Below are 23,983 nucleotides of genomic sequence, written 5' to 3'. Positions count from 1 at the left end.
CAACCAAGCAAAGGCTTATAGAAAAAGACATAGAAAGCTGGGTGAATACACACTTTCAAAAAATACATACGTCACGTCAAATACTATCTCTAATTCAAATGGTGACTAAAACAAAATGAAGACACTTAAGATTTGGTTCCCTGTAATGCTAAAGGAGGAATACATATCACATTTTCTACATCTCTTTAAAAGCTCATTTTCAGCTCTCATCAATTAACATGCTCTATAAAGAACTCTGTAAAAAATGTGGTATAGTATGCCAAAAGAAAAATGGATGTTACTCATAGAATGGCTCTTCACCCAAAAGATAAATTTTGGTCCCCCTGCCGCCCCCCCCCGGGCCCGGCACCTCGTGAAGATGTATTTGATTAACACGTTAGCAATATTCATGCATAGGTGCTGGCACAGGAGAAACTATAATTCCACCCATTTTCAGTATTGCTGGGTAAACCAGAAGTCTCTACATAAATGATTCCACAAGATACACTCCCAACATTCCCTAAAGCTATGTAGTCAGAACAGTGATGAATAGAAGGAAGATATTTCAAAGTTCCTTCTTCTTTTTAATAATATATACTTTATAACATGTACTATATAAAGTATATAACATATACAACACAGTTAATATATGTATATCTTGTATGGGATATATAGCATACTTGTATGTTATATGAAATAGAACATATATGACATACATACGACATATTTTATATAAATATATAATCCCCCTACAATTATGCCATTCTAAAAAGAGGAATTTTCCTCATACATTGTTAGGAAAATTACAGTAAAAGTATTTTGCTTTTTTGTTTCTTAAAATAGCAATTTACCAACTATATCAAAATTAAAATATTATAGATTTAGTTTTGATAGTCTTATAAATAGACAACTACACTAAGTTTTCTAGGAGCATAGTTATAATTCTACCATATTTGTTTCTGATGAATGTACACTATAAATGAAATTTTTGTTTTCCCAGGTTTGCAGGGAAACCAAGAATGCAGGTATTGCCTAAAATAATAGCTCCCCAAATATTTAATGTGCCACCTGGTACTTCTTCTAATTCACAAGTCATGAGCCTAAGGTTCAATGGTAAACTGAACCTAAATATATGTTTGTAAAATCGTTTTTGATTACAGGTGAATATTTGGAAATTTCCTAAATTTGACACCATTTAAGCACTACCACCTAAATGAAAAATAACAACAGGATGTTACTGCCCAGAGGTCATTAAGACAAAAGAGGACTTCCAGGTTCTTATTCTCCCAAGGCAGTTTAGGGTAGTAACTAGAGGTTACATTGCAGAAAAGAGGGAGGCCGGAAGTAAAAGGGTCATCAGGGCCCAGTGCAGGTCAACAAGTATGCTCAGAAAGAAAGGACTGAATGGAGGAAGAAATATACAGGGCCACCCAATTTAAACATTGTTTTAAAAAAAACCTTTCTGACATTCTTTCATTGATTTCTAAAATTGTGCTCTTGATGTTTCATACTTTAATTAATAGGAAATATGTAGACTTCAAATTATATTTTAAAGCATTCACTTTACTAGCAAATTAAATAATTATGTAACGAGCATGGTTAAAATATGGAATAATGATATATATGCTATTTCAAGGAGCACAAAAATGATTAGATGAATACACAATAGACCCACTCATTTCTTCAGACCGAAAAACCAACTGAATATTGTCTAAAATGACCTGAGAGGTAGCAGATAATTCTGCCAGTCCTGAATTACAAAATTCTTGGCCCTTTCTTTTCATGTAGATAATGTTTGTATGAGCTGGAACTTTCAAACACCACTGTCTAGGATTGCATTTTCACTTCTGTTATCATTAATTGATGAATATTAGCTCCATTAAAAATAACAGCCACATAAAAAGAGTTCATTGACTGTAATGGGAAATTCCTGGTCATCTATCAGACACGGATTGATTTTAGCTGCAACTACTATTTTCCAAAAAGTTTGTATCTTACACTTCATCGTATAAGACTACAGTGTAAAAAATAAATTCAAGCAATGGCTTTTGTTAATACTTTCTATTCTTAAATGAAGCTATTGAGTCACAATGCAACCAAAGTTAAGACACCAAAAAGGCAGGATATTTTTAATCTATTTTTTCAGAAAAGTATAATACATTTAAAATATATTTTGATGAGAAACAGAAGACATTTTTTGAGAAAACTTTGCTACATTATAAAGCATATGCTTTGTTAAATGTTCATATATATTCTCCAATAAATGGGTTGTATCTTGATTGCAACATTTCTACATCTTTAAAGCATGACTGCTATATTACACCAGGATCATTAATTACCTTAATTTCCTGAAAATTAAAATTTTCATCTATAGTGGAACTTAAGTCTTAGAAGTAACTCCCATTTTACTTCCAAGTTCTGAGAAAGTGTGTGTATTTAATTTTTCTTACATACTAACATTCAGAACACGTGAACTAAAACCATTTCATAGATTTTACTCAGGTATTGTGATTTAGTTTCTTAATTCATTTCAAAAAGTAGATGCTTCTAAGCATTTTATTTATATAATAAAAATTGTCATCAGTGGTTAACAATTCCTCATCTTTTCCTGAAAACAAAAATAGATTTCATAATAAAATAAAAATTTGAAAGTCATTTCAGAAAACAAGTTTTAAAATAATACTAACTTCTCAAGTCTAGAAATTTCTAGCCAGATGAAATTAGCATCTCATCAACATTCATTGTAACAATGCTTAAATTCAATCAGATAGAGGGCATATAGTATTAAAACGACTTACTGATACTTCATGAAAAACACTGTCACAGACACCTAATTTTTAAAAATATATTTCCTTTTAATACTTCTTTCATTTCCTCTTAACATAGAGTCCTCTTTTTATTCATAGGTACTTCTAATTTGAAGTCCTGATAGTGATTTATACTATCCAACTGTCCTTAATAAAGACTTCAAATGCCATAAAGACAACAAGACACAAACCTCTTGGTTACAACTAAGCACCTGCACTGCTAAAGTATTCTGCATCTTCTTCAAAATGTGTCACAAAATTACCAACAGGATAAAAGGGAAATATAAGCAGTAGGTTATAGAATTTTCACTGATTCATTTTTGAAAATCCACTAGTAGGCCTTCAAAAATATGTGAGACTAAATCAAAATCATAAGTCATTATATTTTACTTTAACATAATTTCTTGACTTAGCCCAAAATTCTTCACATATAAAATATTCCATTAGTTAGCCATAGGACAACATGAGAATTCTGTTCAACACAATATGTCTAATAAAATTAAGTTGACTTTAACAACATTGTCATTTAAAGAAGGCAATTAAATTAGGCTGAAACACAAAATTTAAAAAGCAGCCTTGGGAATAACTTTTTCTCTTACAGCCATTACCAAATCCTATTGAACTGATTAACCATGCAAGAAAAGCAGCATAAAGCTGAAGAAAGGGCACTAACATCACTACTTGGCTTATCTAAGAACTCATAAAAGTAAAAGGCTCTTACCATTTTACTATATACTCTAATATATAAATGCTGCTACTTTTCTGCAGTTTAACATTATTAGTAATGTCATATCTTTCTTCAATCATCTAAAAATCTTAATTCTAGCTTAAATTTTATTTTAAAGAACAATATTAATTCAGAATATGTCCCTTTGGTGGCAAAACACGATTACCACCAAATAAAGTAATAAAGAAAAGAATTCTAAAAGGAAATTGGGGCCCAAAATTCTCTAATGCAACCAGCCCTTGGTGACCATCAATCTCATCAGATACTGCTCTGCCCTCTATGTGTATTTAATGAATATGCGCCCATTGCCTGATGGGATCTGTAGTTTCTTAAAAAAAGTGTGGTAAGAGTCACTTGCTTCTTTATTTGAAACTATGAACGTAGAAACTTAAATATGTTGCAAATATCATTCCACTGCATTTTGTAGAGTTGATCAGTTTCAGCCCTGATATTCTAAAACACTGCATAACTTATCAGCCATAATGAAAATGCATATATATGAATATGTGCATACACATTACAAAATCCTTTGATAATATCTATAATCTATGTCTTAAAATACTGTAAAATGAGAATTATGGTTCTGAGAGGGAAAATGCATGCCAGAAGTATTCACATGAAAATAATATTTCAAATATACGTGGAAACTTTTCAGTTCAATACACTGAAGCACTTTCTAGGCATTTCAATATACAGTGTGTATTTTCATACCTTTACTTGAACACAAATTTTGTGTTTTTCATTGTCATTATATTTTTATGTCTTCATACATATAATACTGATGATCTTTATATTCAGGAATTCATAAATTTCTTTCTGTATTTATCACTTTCAGGCATCAATACTCAACACTGGCCAGCAACTTCCTAAATACTTCAATCACTACATCATACTCATATCATAGATCAAAAGAGTTCTTCAGAACCATTTAGATAATATTTTCCTGAACCCATTTAAGAAAGAGAAAGATCATTTGCTCTTAGTAAGTATATAACTTAAATGGGTGCACAACCACCACACACATATTCCACCTCCATCCCATTTCCCTTGATGGCACCTACCCTAGTGTTGTCATGGTGACGATGGTGTACCAGAAGGCAGCAGGGATGCTGGTGAACTTGCTAGCGGAAGACCCCTTCTCTGCGTAGAACATAACCGTAGCGAAGATGATGATAGCCATGGTGAGCGAGAAGAGCAAGAAGCCCAATTCAGAGGCACAGCTCTTCAGTGTGTACCCCAGGATGCGCAGGCCTTGAGAGTGGCGGGAAAACTTAAAGATCCGGAAGACCCGGAAGACGCGGAGTGTGACAAAGGCTCCACTGACATCCTCATTGTCTGTCATCACCAGCCCAATGTAATAAGGCAGGATGGCCACCACATCGATGATACTCATGACGCTACGCACAAAACGGTAACGACTAGGAGCTGCTGCCAGGCGAAGCAAGTACTCAACTGTGAAGATCATGACACAGGCTGTATCCAAGCAAAAGAAGGCCACGGCGTACCGCTCCCCACAGGGCAGTTCTTTAATGTGACCTGGGCTAGACCCACAGGGCACTGTTTCTACCACATTAGCGATGACTGAGACGGCAATGAAGAAGCCGGTAACATAGTAGAACACCAGGGCCATTGTGCTGGTGTGAGGGTTCTCAAAAGCCCGCCAGACCCTCTGCCGAGCCGTCATAGTGGGCAGCGCGCTCTCTCCGGTGTTGTCGGTATCAACATCGTCCTGAAGACGCTCCGCGTTCTCTCGCCGGCGATCCTTGTACTCCTCATAACAGCAGTCGCCAATAATTTCTGGGATGAGGCCAAAGAAGGCTAATTCTTCATCATAAGCGGAGATGCACTCATGGCGAGGGTAGTGGAGTTTCCCAGTGCGGTAGAAATTCAGGATGTGGCGGAAGATGTCTGGGTCACGGTCAAAAAAATACTGTTGAGTCTCTGGATGGTAGAAAAAGTCCCTCTCCGAACTGCCCAGCAGAGTGTCTGGGTACCGTTCCAGGGTGTCCTGCCATGTCTGGAAACGAGTGCCACTCACATTCAGCACAATTAGAGCATCCTGAGTCCTTTTCCTCTCCTGCCTCGGGGGAGCTGGCATGGGCCCCGAGGCCACAGGCATCCACCCAATGGCCGCTGCCCTTGCAAAGGGCAGCCACGCTGCTACCCCCGCCGCCATGGTTCCTTCAAGTGCAGGCCAGAAGGGCAATCAAGTCTCTACAATGGGTCACTCAAAGTAGCCACAATCACCCACTTCCTCCCGTCAAACAAATACTACTGGTCCAGAGGTATCAGCCTTACTCCAAGGTAGAGCTCCTGGTGAAGTCACAGTTCTCAGAGGGCAAGTTTCCCTCAAAGACAGGTATTTGGAGTAACGGGGGGAAAATACAATGTCCTAACAATCACACCCAACAAAGCCTAATCAAACCTCTTCCTGCAGTCGGACCAGGCTAGCCCCGGCACAAATAAGTACACAGGTGACTTTAGATGCCTCAATTTCTTCAAACAGGTGTCTTTGATTTCTCCCTTAACACAGTCTGGAGTGTGTGTCGTGCAGGATAGAGGAGACGAAGGACAGACACTCAGTGGTATTCTTTTGAAGAATTAGGGAACCCTTCCACCTTCCTTTTCAGCTCTTTCAAACCTTCCCTTTTCAAGTGGCCCTTCCCGCCAAAGGAATCTCAAGAAGGAGACCTGTTGTTGTAGCTTCCGAGGTTCGGTCACAGCCGCTGCCCCACGTCTCTTTGGGAGTCCGGTCGCCACCTCTACTCCTCGGGACGTATTTGCAGAGACGGAAGTGCTGTGCGTTGGACGCGGCTAGAGGGCATTAATATAGATCCTCCTCCCTCACGTCTACGAGCACCCGCCGTGTCTGCCAAAAGCATTCGCCCAATCTCCCCTTTACTCTCTTGGCAAGTTCAGCTCAGGTGCAGTGTGACAGCTACAGAGCCCGGGAGCTGGCAGCCGCCACTGCCGCCGCGGCAGCAACATCTGCTTCCGCGCACAACGCGCCTCGGCCGCGGTACATACCTGGCGAAGTGCGCGCCGGAGCTGAGTTGCGGAGACTTTCTCCTCGCGGTGCACCCGGAAAGGGAAAAGCTGAGAAAGCAGCTCGCGAGCAGCTGAATCCGATGCGCCGAGGGAGCATAAATAAAGCTCAAGCGAGCTCTTCTCCCCCTTCCCCCATTCCTCCGTGCCTCCCTCCTCCTTTTCACCTTCCAAAAGCCAGGCGCAGGCGAGCCGAGCAGCAGCAACAAGTTCAAAAGGTGCGGGGGAGTCGAGAACGGAGGGGACTCGCTCCTGCCAACTTACTGCGCCGCGGCGGTTGCCGGGGCCCGAGAGGCGCGGTGCGGGGCTGCGGGGCTGCGGGGCTGCGGGGCGGCCGGGCGAGCGGTGGCGGCGGCGGCGGCGGCGGCGGCGCGGCGGGGCCAGGGCCGGCGCGGGCAAACGCCGGAGCGCGGAGGCAATAGGCGCTCGGCAGCGCGGGGGCGCGGGAGGGCTGCTTGCTGCTTCCCCGCCAGTGGGTGGTCCTGCATCTCCCTGGGCTCCCCGCTCCGCTCTTGCTCGTGCGATCAATAAATGAGGAGAAAATAAATAAATAACCGCGCGCACGCCCCACCACGCAGGTTATGCAAGGCGTCTCCTGCCTTTCCCTCGACTTGACCTTTCTCTGCCCCCGCCCCCTCGGGCTCCTCTCGCTCCACCCCAGCCACGCACCAGCCCCGGCGCAAAATGTCACCGAGGGAGAGCATCCAGGTGGATCTGCTGGGGAGGAGTGCGAGCCTCGTTGAACAAAGGGAAGCTTCACGCGCTCGCCTGCGGCGGTTTGGTGGAGGAGAGGAGGAAGGGGACCGATGCCTTGCTTCTGCCTCCCTGGGTCCCGGTTCAAGGCGAGCGTGAGGGCGTGGGGGGGGGCGGGGGGGCGGGGAGGCGGGAGTGAAGGAAAAAGAGAGAGAGAGAAGCTGGGTAGGAGGGTGAGCAGAGCGGAAAACGCAGGAATTGGTTGTCTTCTGAGGGCTCTTGGGTAGCAAGACCTGCAAAGCCCCGCGGCGGAATTTTTAAGCGCTTTTTCCTCTTTCTCGGTCTTTCGGTTTGTTCGAACCAGATGTTAACGTTGCAAGAGTTAATATGTCATCTGTCCCACTTGCTGAAAAGTCAGACAGCCTCCTTGGTCGGGGTCTTGCCACAACTCCTTTTCCTGTCCTTTGCAAATGACAGGAAGGATTTAGAACCCTTTTCTAAATGTCAGCGTCGAGGGGCGTGCGTCTCCGTGAGTGTGCCTTCCCGTTCATCTTCTCTGCGCATCCATGCGCACACCTAAAATGATTAAAGTAAAGGGGTCCCTGTGAGGGGTAAGTAATGTGGGAGACTAGGAAATTGTCGCTTTCAACGGTTTTGTTTTTCGGGTACCCCGCCCCCAAGTCATTAGGAATCTTCCTTAAAACCAAGCATCTAACATTTATAACCACTAGATGGCGTGAATGTTGAGAAGTTAAATCCACACCTCAGGTCTGGATGCTTTAGAAAGGTGAAGGATCAAAATGAACTGACCCGACAGAGCATCAGATCACATAAATATCCTCAAATCCAGCCCCCACCCACCTTTTTAGTCTTTATAGGAGATATGCTACTCAGGTCTACGCCTGCATTTTGATGGATGTGGGATGTAATGTGGAGAGTTTCTGTTGAAATGCCTTTCAAAATGTAGATTACTAAGTAATAATAATAAGAACAACAACAACAATAATAAGAGTGTTTGGAAACAGTGAAGCTTCATCTATGTTGACTAAGGAGAGAAGCCCAATTTCTACCTGAAAATTACTTTTTCAAGATCTAGTTGGACTCTTCTTGGTTTGTAAAGTAAGTGGACTGTGATGTATAGCCTTAAATTGAATCAACTTTCAGGCCCTAGAGATCTTAGGCATGATGTGTCAACCTTAAGATTTTGAAATAGAATACCTCAAAGAAAAGACATGAACTGAAAAACGGAGTATATAGAAAGTCACCAGAGAAGCAGAAAAACAAACCTTATAATGCACAGGATTTTCTGTAGAGATGGAAAGGTATTTTTGGTTTGTTTACTTGTTTACTGGTGTAGAGGCTTAGGGAATCCCAAGTTAGTAATTAATGAAGTCGTAGCTAACGCATCGTGTAAGTTTGGGATGACAGAACTGAAGATATCTGCTGTTCATCTGTTTGTCTTAGTTGAGCAGAAAGATACTTGTTAAAGAATCTGTATAGCCTGTATACCTGAAAACAACAGCCACGATCTGACCTGTTAACTGGAAAATAAAAAGAAGGGGACTACTTAGCAATTAGTATAAGAAAGTTAACCCCTTCCTAACGCAGACATGCAGGTGCATCCAGGGAATGGAAAGCCATGAATGATCAGTTGATGCCAAACTGGCATGCCATCCTGTAGAGATGAGACAAGTGACCTAAACAGAATCTTTAAAATTTGCCTGTAGGGAACTGAACGCTTACAAATCTAAACGCATATGTTTAACCCTACAAAACGTCTAAATAAGCAATAATATAGAGCCTGCATTTTTAAGAAGGTTTTATGGTCTGCTCTCCCCGACTCTCCACAGGCTTCTTGAGATAGTGGAAAGATGTAGGCTTAGAAGTTAAACACAGCTAGATTCAAATTCTAGCCCAATAAGTTACTCATTGCCTTTGTTTCATCTGGCAAATTACTTAACTTCTCTGTTTAGAAATTATAGATAATAAAACTTAACTTTTGAGGCCTATCATGAAGATTAAGCAGAAAAATACTTCTGAACACCAATGTAGAACTTGACACACATGGAGGGTAACTCAGTTCCTTTTCACTTTAATGCATAATGGAAATGCAATTCATTTGATTCAGCTATTTTAGTATATTTCCTCTTGCCTCTGAGTTCAAAAATTCCTGTGCCATGATATGCAGGTAACTGATATTTTAATATTCATTCAGGTGTTGAAATGCTATATGAAGAGTATGCATACAGAATCCAGCAGAACACTATATTCTTCCCTTGTCCAGAAATTCCTGGTTTTCCTTCTCGTATTATCATTTTACATACTCTGCTTGGCTGATTGAAAATAAACTCAGCAAAATCAAAATTGAATTCATCACTTCTCTTCTCCAGTCAGCTACTCCTTCTGTTTCCTCTCCTTGGGATGAATAAAGCCCAAGGAAGAAACCTGGCAGGCGTCATAGTCCATGTCCTGTTTTCCAGTACTTCCCCCAACAAATACACACACTCATCCAATGATCCTTGTGTATTCCACCCTCATTACCATTCTATCCTTATACTGTACCTAGAGTGATTTTTTTAAACTATTTTGAGATAATTATAGATTCATATAGATTCTATATAGATATGAATCTATATAGATTCATACAGAAATAATAGGAATCCCTTATACCTATTACCTAGTTTCCCCCAAAAATGAACTGTTGCATATTATAGTACAATTTCACAACCAGGATATTGACATTGGTAGAATCCATGGACCTTATTAAGATTTCACCAATTTTACATACACTAATTTTTATGTGTTTATACTTAGTTCTGTTTAATTTTATCATACATGTAGATTTATGTGACCACCATCACAGTGAACATATAGATTTCCATTACAAGGATCCCCTTTAACAGCCATAACCATCTCCTTCACTGCCCCCTATCTCTTGTCAACCACTAATCTGTTCTCCTCTATAATGTATCAATTCAAGTATATTATATGTAGGAAATCATGCAATATGTAACCATTAGAGATTATCTTTTTTCACTCAGTCCAGTTATATTGAGATCCATCCAAATTGTTGCATGTATCGATAGCTCATTCCCTTTTATTGATGACAAGTACCACACTATGATTAAACATTCACCCACTGGAGGACATGTGGGTTGATTCCAGTTTGGGGCTATTATGAATAACGCTGCTATGAACATTCATGTACAAGTTATTGTGTGAACATAAGTTTTCATTTCTTTGGGATATATAACCAAGAGTTACAATTGCTGCGTTGTATGATAAGTATATGTTTAGGGTGGTTTTTTTTAGCATCTTTATTGGAGTATAATTGCTTTACAATGGTCTGTTAATTTCTGCTTTATAACAAAGTGAATCAGCTATACATATGCATATATCCCCATATCTCCTCCCTCTTGTGTCTCCCTCCCACCCTCCCTATCCCACCCCTCTAGGTGGTCACCAAGCACCAAGCTGATCTCCCTGTGCTATGCGGCTGCTTCCCACTAGCTATCTGTTTTACATTTGGTACTATATATAAGTCCATGCCACTCTCTCACTTCGTCCCAGCTTACCCTTCCCCCTCCCTGTGTCCTCAAGTCCATTCTCTACGTCTGCGTCTTTATCGGACCTAGAGTCCGTCATACAGAGTGAAGTAAGTCAGAAAGAGAAAAACAAATACCATATGCTAACACATATATATGGAATCTAAAAAAAAATTGGTTATGAAGAACCTAGGGGCAGGATAGTATATGTTTAGTTTTGTGAGAAGCTGCCATAATCTTTTCCAGAGTGGCTGCAACATTTTATATACCACCAGTTAAGGTTTTTCAGCGTCCTCACCAATATTTGGCATCAGCACTAATTTTTGTTTTAGCCATTCTGACAGTGTATAATGACATCTTATTGTGGTTTTAATTTGCATTTCTCTAATGGCTAATTTTGTTGAACATATTTTTATGTGCGTACTTGCCATCTGTATACTCTTCAGCAAAATGTATGTTCCTTTTTTTGCCCATTTTTTAATTGGATTGTTTGTTTTGGTTTTGGGGTTTTTTTTACTGTTGACTTAGGAGAGCTCTTTATATATTCTATCAATTGTTCTTTGTCAGATATGTTGTCTGCAAATATTTTCTCCTAATACATAGCTTGTCTTTTCATCCTCCTCACAAGATGTTTTGCAAAGCAAAAGATTTTTTAACTCTGTTGAAGTCCAGTCTATCAAATTTTCCTTTTTATAAAACAAACAGCAGGCTTCCCTGGTGGCGCAGTGGTTGAGAGTCCGCCTGCCGATGCAGGGGACACGGGTTCGTGCCCCGGTCCGGGAAGATCCCACATGCCGCGGAGTAGCTGGGCCAGTGAGCCATGGCCGCTGAGCCTGCGCATCCGGAGCCTGTGCTCCGCAACAGGGAGAGGCCACAATAGTGAGAGGCCCGCGTACAGCAAAAAAAAAAAAAAAAAAAAAAAAAAACACCAAACAGCAAAAACTTATTATGGAAAGTTGTGAATATACATAAAAACAGAAAGAAGAGTATAATGAATTTTTCCCTTTCTTAATTTTTTTTTTATGGATCATGCTGTTGGTGTCAAGTCTAACAATTCTGCCTAGTCCTAGGTTCCAAAGATGTTCTCTATGTTTTCTAAATGTTTTATAGTTTTACACTTTAAAGTTAAGTCCATCTATTTTTGACTTAATTTTTTGTATAAGATATAAAGTTTAGGGCAACATTCTTTTTCTTTTTTTTTCTTTTTTTTTTTTTTTGCCTATGGATAGCTGGTTGCTTCAACAACATCTCTTGAAAAGCCTATCCTTTCTGTATCAAATTGCTTTTGCAACTTGGTGAAAAATCAGTTGGGTATAGTTTTGTGGTCCATTTTTAGGTTCTCTATTTTATTCCATTGATATGTGTTATCCCCTCACTAACACTGCTCTTTCCTGATTACTGTAATTGTATCTTAACTCTTAATGTGAAGCGGTTATTCCTTCCACCTAATTATACTTTTGCAAAATTGATTTAGCTATTCTAGGTCCTTGTCTTTCTATATAAATTTTAGAATTAACTTGTCTAAGTTTACAAAACACCTTTCTGGGATTTTAATAGGCACTGCATTACAACTATAAATCTATTTAATAGAATGTACATGTTCACTATGTTGAGTCTTTCAGTCCATAAGCACAGTATGTCTCTCTGTTTATTTAGGTCTCTTTTTTTAAAATTTCTTTCATCAGCATTTGCAGATCCTGTACATGTTTCATTATATCTATAACTAAGTGTTTCATTTTCTTTGGCACAATTGTAAATAGTATTGTACGTTTTTAAATTTTCGGTTTCTATATGTTCATTGTTAGTATATAGAAATGCAATTGGTTGTTGTGTATTGATCTTGTACTGCAATTTTTTAAAAAAATTTTTTTAACATCTTTATTAGAGTATAATTGCTTTACAATGGTATGTTAGTTTCTGCTTTGTAACAAAGTGAATCAGCTATACATATACATATATCCCTATATCTCCTCCCTCTTGTGTCTCCCTCCTACCCTCCCTATTCCACCCCTCTAGGTGGTCAGAAAGCACCGAGCTGATCTCCCTGTGCTATGTGGCTGCTTCCTACTAGCTATCTCTTTTACATTTGGTAGTGTATATATGTCCATGCCACTCTCTCACTTCATCCCATGTAGCTGCAATTTTGTTGCACTTCCTTATTAGTTCTTGGGTTTTCTATGTGGAAAAATCATGTTACCTGAAGACAGGGTCAATACTATTTCTTCCTTCGCAGTCTGTATGTCTTTTTGTTTTGGGGTGTTTTTTTTTGCGGTACACGGGCCTCTCACTGCTGTGGCCTCTCCCGCTGCGGAGCACAGGCTCCGGACGCGCAGGCTCAGCGGCCATGGCTCATGGGCCCAGCCGCTCCGCAGCATGTGGGATCTTCCCGGACCGGGGCACGAACCCGTGTCCCCTTCATCGGCAGGCAGACTCTCAACCACTGCGCCACGAGGGAAGCCCCTGTATGTCTTCTATTCAGTGTTTTGTTTTTTTTTTAATGCACTTGTAATCATGTCACTACCCCTTTCAGTATTCTTCCATCTTTTTTCAGAAATCAGTCCTTAGCAGAGAATATAGAACCCTTCAGGGTCTCAACTTCTTCTAACTGTTAAGTCTCATCTCATGATATCTTAATATTAGCTTAGTCACAGTCTTGTTCAGCTATTTTTAGTTTTCACAATTGGGTGTATTTTATCTTGATTCTGGGTCTTGATTCATGAGTCTCTTTCCCACATCTCAAGTACTCAGCTCAAGAGCCAGGAACCATTTTCTAACCTCTTTAAAATAATGTCCACCTCAAGTGCTCTATCAGAGGCTGTAATACATTAGATGAGATTTGTCTTTCCTTCTTGTTCTTAGCCACTAGACTGTAACCTCTTTAAGAGAAGGCAGTGGTCTTTTATCTCTGTAACCTCTGTATCTACCATTGTACTTGGCACAAGGTAGAAACAGAGTGAATGTTTGTTGAGTGAATGAATGAGTAATTAGATGGTTAATATGTACTTTTTTCCATTATAGATTATTATGATAACTCTCTAAAAGACTCATAGAGAATCAAGCTGATCTAATACCAAGATGAACAGTGGAAAACAAATTACTTTAACAATGAGACAAATGATGCACATGTGTATAGCTGTTTAAAAAAGTGCTTTCTCAGTGTACCTACTACAGTTGATTCTCAAAAAGGCCTTGTGAGGTGGGTGTTATTCTTATGTTTACTTTAGCCAATAGGAAACAAAGCTCAAGGAGGTTATATGATTTTCCAAGATTATATTGTACATCTGAGTCACAAAAACTTTCTCATTCCCAGGTCTTCTGACCCTAAATCACATATCCCTTTAGGTCTATAAACACACCAATATCTGCAATAGTTAATTCTCTTTGCCAGTTTGTTGTTTTTTGTACTGATGATGAATTTGCACAGACAGGTATTCAATACATACTGTCTTACTCATCCCCCATGGCACATCTCTGGGAGGTCTCTGGCCAGGGCAGGGAGTCAGTCTATGACCATGGAGAAGGGGAGCACTTCATATGTTCAACCCATATTTTAATCACTTATGCTAACTTTTCACAGTTATAAGCAAATTTTAATATCTAGATTTTATATATATGTATATATATTAGTATATCTAACTATATTCTTAGAATCTCAGACAACTCTAAGAGTTTGTATTAGGTTATTTTATTTTTATGTTTTTATTGAGATATAATTGACATATAACATTGTATTAGTTTTAGGTATACAATGTGATTGATATATGATATGATAGATGTATATATTGTGAATTTATCTCCACAATAAAATTTTAAGTTTAGTTAGCATCCATCACCATACATTGTTACAATTTTTTTCTTGTGATGAGAACATTTAAGATGTACTCTCAAATATACAATATTTGTATTTTTGCAGCTTTCAAATATACGATACAATATTGTTAACTGTAGTTATCATGCTGTACATTACATCCCCAGGACTTATTTATCTTATAATTGGAAGTTTGTACCTTTTGACCACCTTCACCCATTTCCTAAATACACTGTATTAAGTTATTTTAACATAGTATACTCTTATTAGGAAAAAAAAAAAGTCCTGAATTAAGAAAAAAATTCAGTCAACTGGAAAAATAAGCAAAACCTTTAGCCAGTAATTGAAATTTTGTGAGTTACACCTTAAGGTCTAGCAACTTCAAATTTTATATATCATATTTTTTCTTAAAACAACACATTTGTTTTAGTGTTAAATGTTAAGAAAAAAATCAACATTTTTACCTTCAAATATTTGATCATAAATTACAAACATTTCACAAAAACTATGATTCCATAGAAAAATATACAGTTTATTTTTATTAACTTTCTAGGTTCCATATTATTTTGTGTTTAGCAAATGTACTTTTCCAATGGTAATTTTGGTTTGGATTCTTTATGCTTTGGAAGATGTACAGAAGCCGTCTCTCTCTCTCTCTCTCTCTCTCTCTCTCTCTCTCTCTCTCTCTCTCTCTCTCTGTCTCTTTTCGGCCTTTGTTCCTCAGAGAAATAAAATCTGACATACTAGAAAGATATAGGGGACATGAGAAAGTAACAGCATTGGCAAGGCTAGTTAAATGCCTAAAACATATTTGAGATTTCAGATACCTCAATGTCCCTAGAATATGGTCATCAAGGAAAGGGCAATGACCCTGTGTCTTTTTTTAGACCACTATTAAAAAGATAAGTTGGCAACCTGAGCTTAACTTCTTTTTCCCTTTATTAATACTGTCAAAGTCCTTTTCAAAATCCTCTTCAAAGGATTGTCCCTTTTTTAGCTTTTAGACTTTGAACATCTCCTATTAAAAATAACCCATTTTCAGAAGCTTTATTCCTCATATACAGAAAATCTTAAATATATTTTATATAATAAAATGGACTAGACTTTCAAAGTTCCCACAATGCTGCCCTGAGACCCTGTCACATTCTATGTGATTGGAACTCCGAAAGGCTAATAAATTTTGTAAATAGATGTACAAAGTCTAACCCTCATGTTATAGCTTCAATTCTGCCTCATGGGATGGCTGTCATGAAGGAACACAGTGGTTGTTTTAATATAAAGAATATACTTTTGTTGTTAAAATATTCATGATCTCATAAATGGTGATGCACATGTTGTTCCTATGATAGAAGAAGAGGGGGAAAAAATCAGTTTTTAACACATTGTTATTACTGATCCCTTAAGATGTGCAAGACCAAGTTGGACATTAGCATGAACCAAGCTGTTCAAGGTCAACCTGCCGTCAGGGAGCTTGATATCTGGGATGAGGAAAAAGAGCATGGAAATCTCTTTCAATTCGAAGATAGCATTGCTTGTCAGTTTCACTTCAGAATATTTTCCCTAAGTGTTTTATTCTGAGCAACTGTTTATTTGTTAAAGATGGGAAAAGAGGGAAGATAAGAAGGACCGTATAAATTTGCTTCTTGGACTCATTATCATATTTATAACTTTGGATTAATTGCCATGGAATAATTCCAGTGCTATAAACTGAGAATTGTGACTACAAATGAGAAAGAAGCAGTGCGAGTTCTGAAGAAACAAAAGCCTTATTTTTCTGAAATCTGAGGAAGGTAAATTCTTGCATATGTTACTAACATTGGCAAAGCAGGTAAATTACTCTTCAATAGTTTACGGTTGTCGAAAATCGTAAAGAAGTCTTATAAGGTTTTCATCATTTAAGAAGCCACATTCTGTGAGAAAATTGGCAATTAATTTATTTACTTTCTTTAAAAGTACTTGATGTGCTCTAGCAAGCCACTTTGCTACACAAAATATGTTTGCTTCATTATTTCTATACACAATTATGTAGTTGGCTTTAATAAACCGTTCAAAATAGAGTGAAAAGAAAAGCAGAACAATACAGTACTTAAAAATATTTGGTTAATAGAAGATCCCTGTATTACCTTACTTTTAGAAATTGATATTATGTAAATCTTGTTTGTTTACAACTTAGCCTGCATTGGATTTTAATTTAAACAAAGAAAACTATTTAATAGAGGGTTATTAAACAGGTTTTTACATTGCAGCTGTTCTAGTCCCTCAGGTAAATACTCATTGAGAGAGAGCTTATTAAAATCTGTTCTACTTATTCATGTTTAAATTCTTTTTCTTTTCCCCTTGGGTGAAGTCTTTGTTAGGACAGAACTCCTACTGACTTTAAAAAGAGTTCTGTGCATATAGATTTGGGGAGGGCAGCAAGCTTAGAATGCTAATTAAGTAATTGCCTTTGATGTTTTGACCTATAGGCGTCTAATTTTCAATACCATTTTTTGGAAATATGAATTGTACTCCAAATAGAACATTTTGGAAAGCTCAGCTTTTCTACCCTAGCAAAAGATTTCATAGTAAAAAGGAGGTGTAAAGAATGACCTAAGTATTTAAAACATATTTTACGATATATAAACACGTTTAAAACATAAACTATGAAAACAGAAGTTGGGATAATGCATGATGTGAGGTGAAGGTCCTGTAGGGGAAACAGGTATTGCTTGCATGGAAAAGAAACTGTGAAGTTAGAGGACAAAGGAGTTTGAAAAGATTTTCCAACACTTTTTGTCTATGTCTAGTTCTCTAATTGATTTAAAGAGAAAATAACAAATATGTTTATAATTATAGCTGCATGTAGGAGAAAGCTAAAAGAGAAAAGACTAAAAGAAAAAAGCCCCAGCTATTTCAAGTAAAGTGTACAATAAAAGGTAAATGAAGGGTGAACTTAAGACAAATTATGAGAAAAAAATGTAGCACATATGATTATTTGCTGAGCATAGAAAGCTAAGGCGAAAAAGATAACGTGCCACCAGTTGTGAGCCCAGTGACTGGGAGAATAAGTATGAGAAACAGGGAAATAGAAGGAAAACTTATTTAGGGAAAGAAGGAGCTACCTTCAACAATGGCATATTATTAAGGCAGAGGTTGCAGTAAGCGTTATGTGCACAAGATAGTATGGCTTTAATGGAAGCCCTAAGTTTATGGTTCCAGTCCTTCTACAAATTTATATTTTCATATTAAACATTTGGACACTAGTATCCTGTTCTAGATCTGTAATTTCACTTCTAGTTCTCTTAGATGCAGTGACTTACTCCTGAAAGAGGGAAAATAAAAATCTGTAAGAACCTGTTAGCGGTCAAAAGTCATAATACATTTCACTGGTGCTCATATTCTATTTCCTTAATAACTTCTCTCTCCCTAACAGAGGAATATATTTTCATCAAAATAGCCAATGGACTATTTGGTTAAAGAGCATTAAAAAAAATTTTCAGATTCTCTTGTACTCATAAAGTAGGACCACAGAGAATAGCAACATACGTGTTGCCTATTGTTATAAATAATTTAAATATATACATGTAAATCTTTCTCTTTCCCTCTGTCTCTCTGTCTCTGTCTCTCTGCATTGTAAAAAACACGAGTTCATTCCAATACTCCCAATCCAACCTTCTTGTTATCTTCCTTTCCATGGTTGGAGTGCCTTTCTCTGACAATGAGAGTCCTATCTCTCATTATCCTAGGTAGGTTTATTTGTTTTATTAATCTTCCTTTACGAAGCCAATCACTCATTTCTGCCACTCTTCCCCATTTAACTTCCAATACTCTCTACCAGTTGTTCTCCCCCTCCCCCGCTCCTGCCCCAAGATCCCAAATCCTCCCTTGGGCCTCCCCCTGCTTGGCTGCCCTCCTCACCCCTGTAGGATGGGACACTGCATGTTGGGTTACCTCCCCACTGGGACACCTTCCTCATCATACTTGGACTCCAACATCCTATGCAGGTTCCCCTACCCTGTGGAATCCCTCCTTTCCTCATGCATCCCTAACACCCTGTGTGGGAGCACCACAGCTCAACCAGCCTCCTTTCCACCTGACACATGGACATATATTTGTTCAGCCTTACTTACCGATATTAGAGATGAATTGTTCAGGATAGAAAGGGGATGGGAGAGGGGATGAACTGCACAGACTTTAAACCTTCAAGTAAAGGAACTTGATGCTCTATTATTTAGATTTTCATCAAAGTTTCATGTGAAAAGGTATCAGGAGTAATGTGGGAGAGAGGGCTAGAAGTACAAGTAATGGTGCTCCAAAGTAGGAAATACTGAGAGATATCCAGGCCTGGAGCACTGAGGATCAGTGTCTCCCTCTCCAGGAATCAGAGTTAAATCCTTTGCAGGTTACTTCCTGTGCAGACAAGAGTTATCACAGCAGGCTGGAGGCAGCGACCTTTAGAAAGACCTGCTTGAAAGATTGGCCCTTGACTGGTACCTGGAAACTCGGCCCCGAGTCAGTAGCTAACAGATGAAGGTTCACTCTGCCTAGACAGTGCAAACCATATGGTTTATGCTGAACACTTTATTTTTCCCTTCTGGGAGTCTGGAATGTTAGTACATGCTAGACAGAGGGTGCCTGCATGACCAGCCCCCAGCTAGGTCTCTCATGGGCTTCTCTGGGTAGAAACATCACACAAATGTAGCTGCGTTTTGTTACTGAAGGAAGAGTACACTCTGTGTGACACCTCATGTGGTGGAGAGACGTAGAAAATTGGACTCCTCCAGAGACGGTGCCTTTCTCCCATATGATCCAGCCATTAGTCTTACTCCATTGCTGTAATAAATCTTAGTGGTGAGTACACCTATCTGCTGACTGCTGTGAGTCTTTCCAGCTAATCTCTGATAGTGGGGGTGGTCTTGGGGACACCCAACACACCTCTGAACTGAGTTTTAAGTTCTCTGAGCCAAATTTCATCAAGCGAAGATGGCATTGAGAGCATTTCTGGCCAGAAGATACAGCAGGAGAAGAAAAAAAAGTATGGAAGTAGGAATCAAATGGGGATCTACAACTCATTCATTGTTTCCTAAGCAGTAAGTTTAAGGAAAGCAGTGTCAGAAGATACAAGCAGAAGGTGGATCTCAGAAGCCCTTCTATCTAGTATCACTTCTTAATACTTTAGGAAGTATTCAAGATGAGGAATAAATAAAATTGAAGGATTCAATGGATATTTGGGAAAGTGAATGAATAAGATAGGTTTTTATCCTTATTATTCATACTTTTGAGTAAAATTATTTATGTTATTATTAGTAACTTATTAGTCTGGAAAATTGCTAACCAATTAGCTATTTGGTATTCTACATTTTCGAAAGAAAATCACGTTAAAATTTTCTTCAACTTAACAGTTCCTTGCAATAGACACTTTTATCCTATTCATAAATTCGGATAAATATTAGAAGAGGCGATAAATTTTGCATTCTTTATTCAGTGATATTAGCATTTTGTTTTATATGTTTAGGGGTGTTTGTCAGCTTAAGAACTACCCTATACGTTTCAAAATATAATGCATCTACAAAATGAAAAATATCACTTATGTATTGTATGCAATATGAAATACTGTGTCAACAGCTTAAAATATAGTATCATATTTTTGAGATATTAAATAAATTCCTGTACTTCAGGTAATAGTAAAATTAAATGAACAAATACAGACAGCTAAGTCAAAAATTTGTTTGCTAAATTAGCAGTAGTGTTGAAGGTCAACCTATGTAACGCATATTTGAAACGAAACAAGAATTGAATGTGAAAAAAAGGTATGTAATACATTTTGAGTTTCTTATAGCTCTAAATGTACAAAAAAATTTTTTTTTGCTAATTCTTAATTATACTAATATTTTCATAAATTTGGGGAACATTTTGACAAATTTCACTTTGCAAACATTTTTGATTGCATATGTTTTTCAAAAGCCTTTATTATCCTTGATTTATATGGATCTTATCATAAATTTATTATTATTTTATGTACTGAATACTCTGAGCTTAGAACGCCTGTTCTAATCACCAGGAATACAGAAGCCAACCAAACAGAGCAAGCACTGCTGTTCTGGAGGTGACATTCACATTCACATTACAAGGAAATACTCTATAAAGCAAGATGTACCTCTTACAAATGCTTTATTTACTTTTGCTCATGTGACTATTGCTTTTTGACAATCCTGCATGGCCTCAAACAACAGTCACTTTCTTTTGCTCATAAATCTGTAACGTGGTTAGGGCTTGGCAACGAAGGCTTGTCTCTAAGCCATGTGACCTACACTCATGCAGCTGACGTTTGGTTCTAGTTGTTGGGTCGGGGCTCAGACACGCAGACTTCCCCATGTAGCCAGGTCTTCCTCACAGCATGATGGCTGCATTCCCAGGGAAGGCATCAGAGCAAGACCCAGACAGAAGCTTTACTGCTTTCATGTCTAAACTTGGCTGTCACATAGCGCCACTCTATTATTGCCTCCACAGGCTCTTCCAAGGTAAAGGGAAGAGGACATAGACTCCAACCTCTGATGGAAGAGGGGCAAGATTCTAGATCATGTGGGGCTAGAAATATTGTTGCCGCCATTTTTGAAAAGTACCATCTATCGTAATTGTAATGTCTGGGGAAATATTATCATACTTTTGAGGTATAAAGTATTGTAGTGTTTGTGAAATTATGGATGAGCACATGTTAAAGACTTGAATTTTTTTAAGAATCAAGGTCTCACCTCAAAGTACCCTAATAATGGAGGTACAGTTAGAATAACTCGTCAGGACTCATAACTCAGTCTTATCAATAAACTACAGGCCAATAAAGTATAAACTTCATTCTAGTGTTCTAGTCTAGTCACTGAGATGACGTTATTTAAATGTAATCAAACTCTCTGTGACCAGTAGTTTGCTATTAGTAGTAATGAATAACTTGAATAAATCAACCTAGAAGTTAGATGTTATGATAAAACTCTTCATAATCAAAATTACAATAAAATAAATGTGAAATATTGTACACGAATATATTTGAGAATAAGAATTATCTCTCACATTTATAGATGGAATTCAAAGGCATGCTTATCTTTTGTATATAAACATAAATAAAGATGAATATACCCATAAAAAACCATAGACTAGGGATTCTGTGTTATGTTATGACAGGTATCACATGGCAGTTTCTTATGACTTGAAGATAAAATTACGAAATTACGGTTGAGTTTGAGTCAATTATTTTTCTTTTAAACATACATTTATCCAGTGTCATGATCAAAGAAATCTGTCACAGATGGTCAAATACAGCATCATCCCCACCCTCAAGGATTCTATAAGATAGTAAAGGCAGCAAAGAAAATAAGAGCTAGAACAGAAGGTATAAGTAATACAACACAGAGCAAAGAAGGAGAAGTAACTTCTGACCTAGGTGGGAAAATGAAGAGAAGCATAATGATGTATTAGAGTGAGAGTGATCCTAACAAGATGAGTCATTTTTAGAAAACGAGGTGGAAAGCTTGGATCAGAAAAAAATGGCATTGCTTCCTGAGGTAACAATGTAGCCCTTGGCTGTATGAGAAAATGTAATTGCATAGGGCAAAATAAGAATTTGAATTGAAATACTTGTAGTGTCTCTGTATTGAGTCATTGAAAAGTTCACTAGCTACTTTTGTGAGTAAAGTGCTTGTGACAAGGTATAAAATTACTCTCAAATCTTTGCATGCATTCCTTTCATTCCTATTCTTTCTATAAACTCTTTTCATCTGTTGGCCCAAGGCCATAGACTCCTCACTGACCTATAGAATCCGTGCCCCCTGCAGTGGAAGCCTGGAGTCTTAACCACTGGACTGCCAGGGAGGCCCCAACAAGTTTTCTTTCCACCCAAAGTCTACAGTGCACAGTGATATATTGGAAATTAGAAGTTAAAAACAAAACATGCATTTCACTCCTCTGCTGAACTTTGAAGAGCTCATCATTATCCGGAGCATAAAGTTACCATGGTCCTGCAATGGTTCCATTTCATTTCCTGCAATCTACGCATGTCCCTCCCCTCCCCATAACCCCAAACAATCACCTACACAGACATATGTCAGAATACTTGCCATTTCCAGGTTTTTTTGTATTTCTTTGTTGTTGTTTCCATATCCTCTGATGTAAATGCCATTCCTCCCCGTCTCTATCTGGTAACTTCTTACTCAAGTATGTCCTACTCTTTAAAAGTTTTCTTCAAAACCATAAGCTGCATGCTTCCTCCTCTTTACTCTCATAGAACCTTATACCTGTGTGACAGTATTTACCCTGTTTTAAATTCTGCAAGGATGGAATAGGATTCAATTTATCTTTGCATCTCACTTGATCGACCCGTAGTAGGTGCTGTCTTCAGCCCCTAAATACAGTGTTTTTTACTGTTCCATTACTCATTACTCTTGAGAAAAGAAAAACAGGAGAAGCACTTATCAAGTGAACATAATTTAAAACAAGCTGAGTTACAAAAAGATAATTAAATTCCATCTTAGAAGAACTTTGAGTTTATCCATCATTTTAAAGACATGTTTGTAGGCATAGATATTAACAAAACATTTCAGAATTGATCGAGGAACCTAAATGACACTATAAAAATAGTTTACCAGTATATATTTAAAACATTGCTTGTATGGATTTCTGCTATATAAGTAGCTATATTACTTGGAATTGGAATTAGGGATGGTAAGTGGTGTTGCTATACTTTTCCAAATTCATTAGACTGTTAGGTACTTCTCTTTCCTCACCATTCTGGTGGCATTATTCTAGTGCATGCATAGAATATTGTTGGTGGATTGACACTTATAGTCAAGAAATATACTTTATGAAAGGAAAGAGAATTTGACTTCAAGTAACAAGCTGCAAAGTATCTAGACTCTACCTGGATTTATTCTCTCATCAATTTCAGTTTATAAAACATGTTCGTTATTGAATTTTTATGTCTAGGCAAAGTCTTATCATCTTTAGAGCAATTACAGTAAGCTGTTGAGCCTGTTCATATGTACAGTCAATAGGGATATCTCCAGCTACTTATACTTATTTGAGTAAAATAAAAATTCTGCAGACAACCTACAACACCCAAAATGGCAATGTTGGAGTTTGAATAATTGAACAAATGGATATTATGCTAAGTCATAAATGTAAATTTTAAAAATATGTGACAAGAAAATCATGATTAATACTTAATTTACCAAAGGTTTTATTTTGTTTTGTTTTAGTTTTTATTGGAGTGTAGTTGATTTACAATGTTGTGTTAGTTTCAGGTGTACAGCAAAGTGAATCAGTTATACATATACATATATCCACTCTTTTTTTAGATTCTTTTCCGATATAGGCCATTACAGAGTATTGAGTAGAGTTCCCTGTGCTATAC

The 23,983-nt window shown here is 38.0% G+C and overlaps 1 protein-coding gene across 1 annotated transcript in view; it reads right to left on the bottom strand.

The window, feature by feature from the left end:
• KCND2 (potassium voltage-gated channel subfamily D member 2) overlaps positions 1-5,689 on the bottom strand; it is a gene marked incomplete at both ends in the record, with an annotated part of 466,944 nt that extends 461,255 nt beyond the window's left edge. Inside the window, one exon of the mRNA XM_082845995.1 lies at positions 4,575-5,689. Coding sequence (XP_082702121.1) covers positions 4,575-5,689 — 1,115 coding nt within the window. The remainder of the gene's footprint in view (positions 1-4,574) is intronic.
• Between the last annotated feature and the right edge of the window lie 18,294 nt (positions 5,690-23,983).

This window comes from Leucopleurus acutus (genome assembly GCF_964270905.1).
Source record: "Leucopleurus acutus genome assembly, chromosome: 9".
Taxonomy (NCBI): Eukaryota; Metazoa; Chordata; class Mammalia; order Artiodactyla; family Delphinidae; genus Leucopleurus; species Leucopleurus acutus.
Note: the sequence above shows the minus strand (reverse complement) of the source record. Positions and strands in the feature narration are given on the sequence as shown.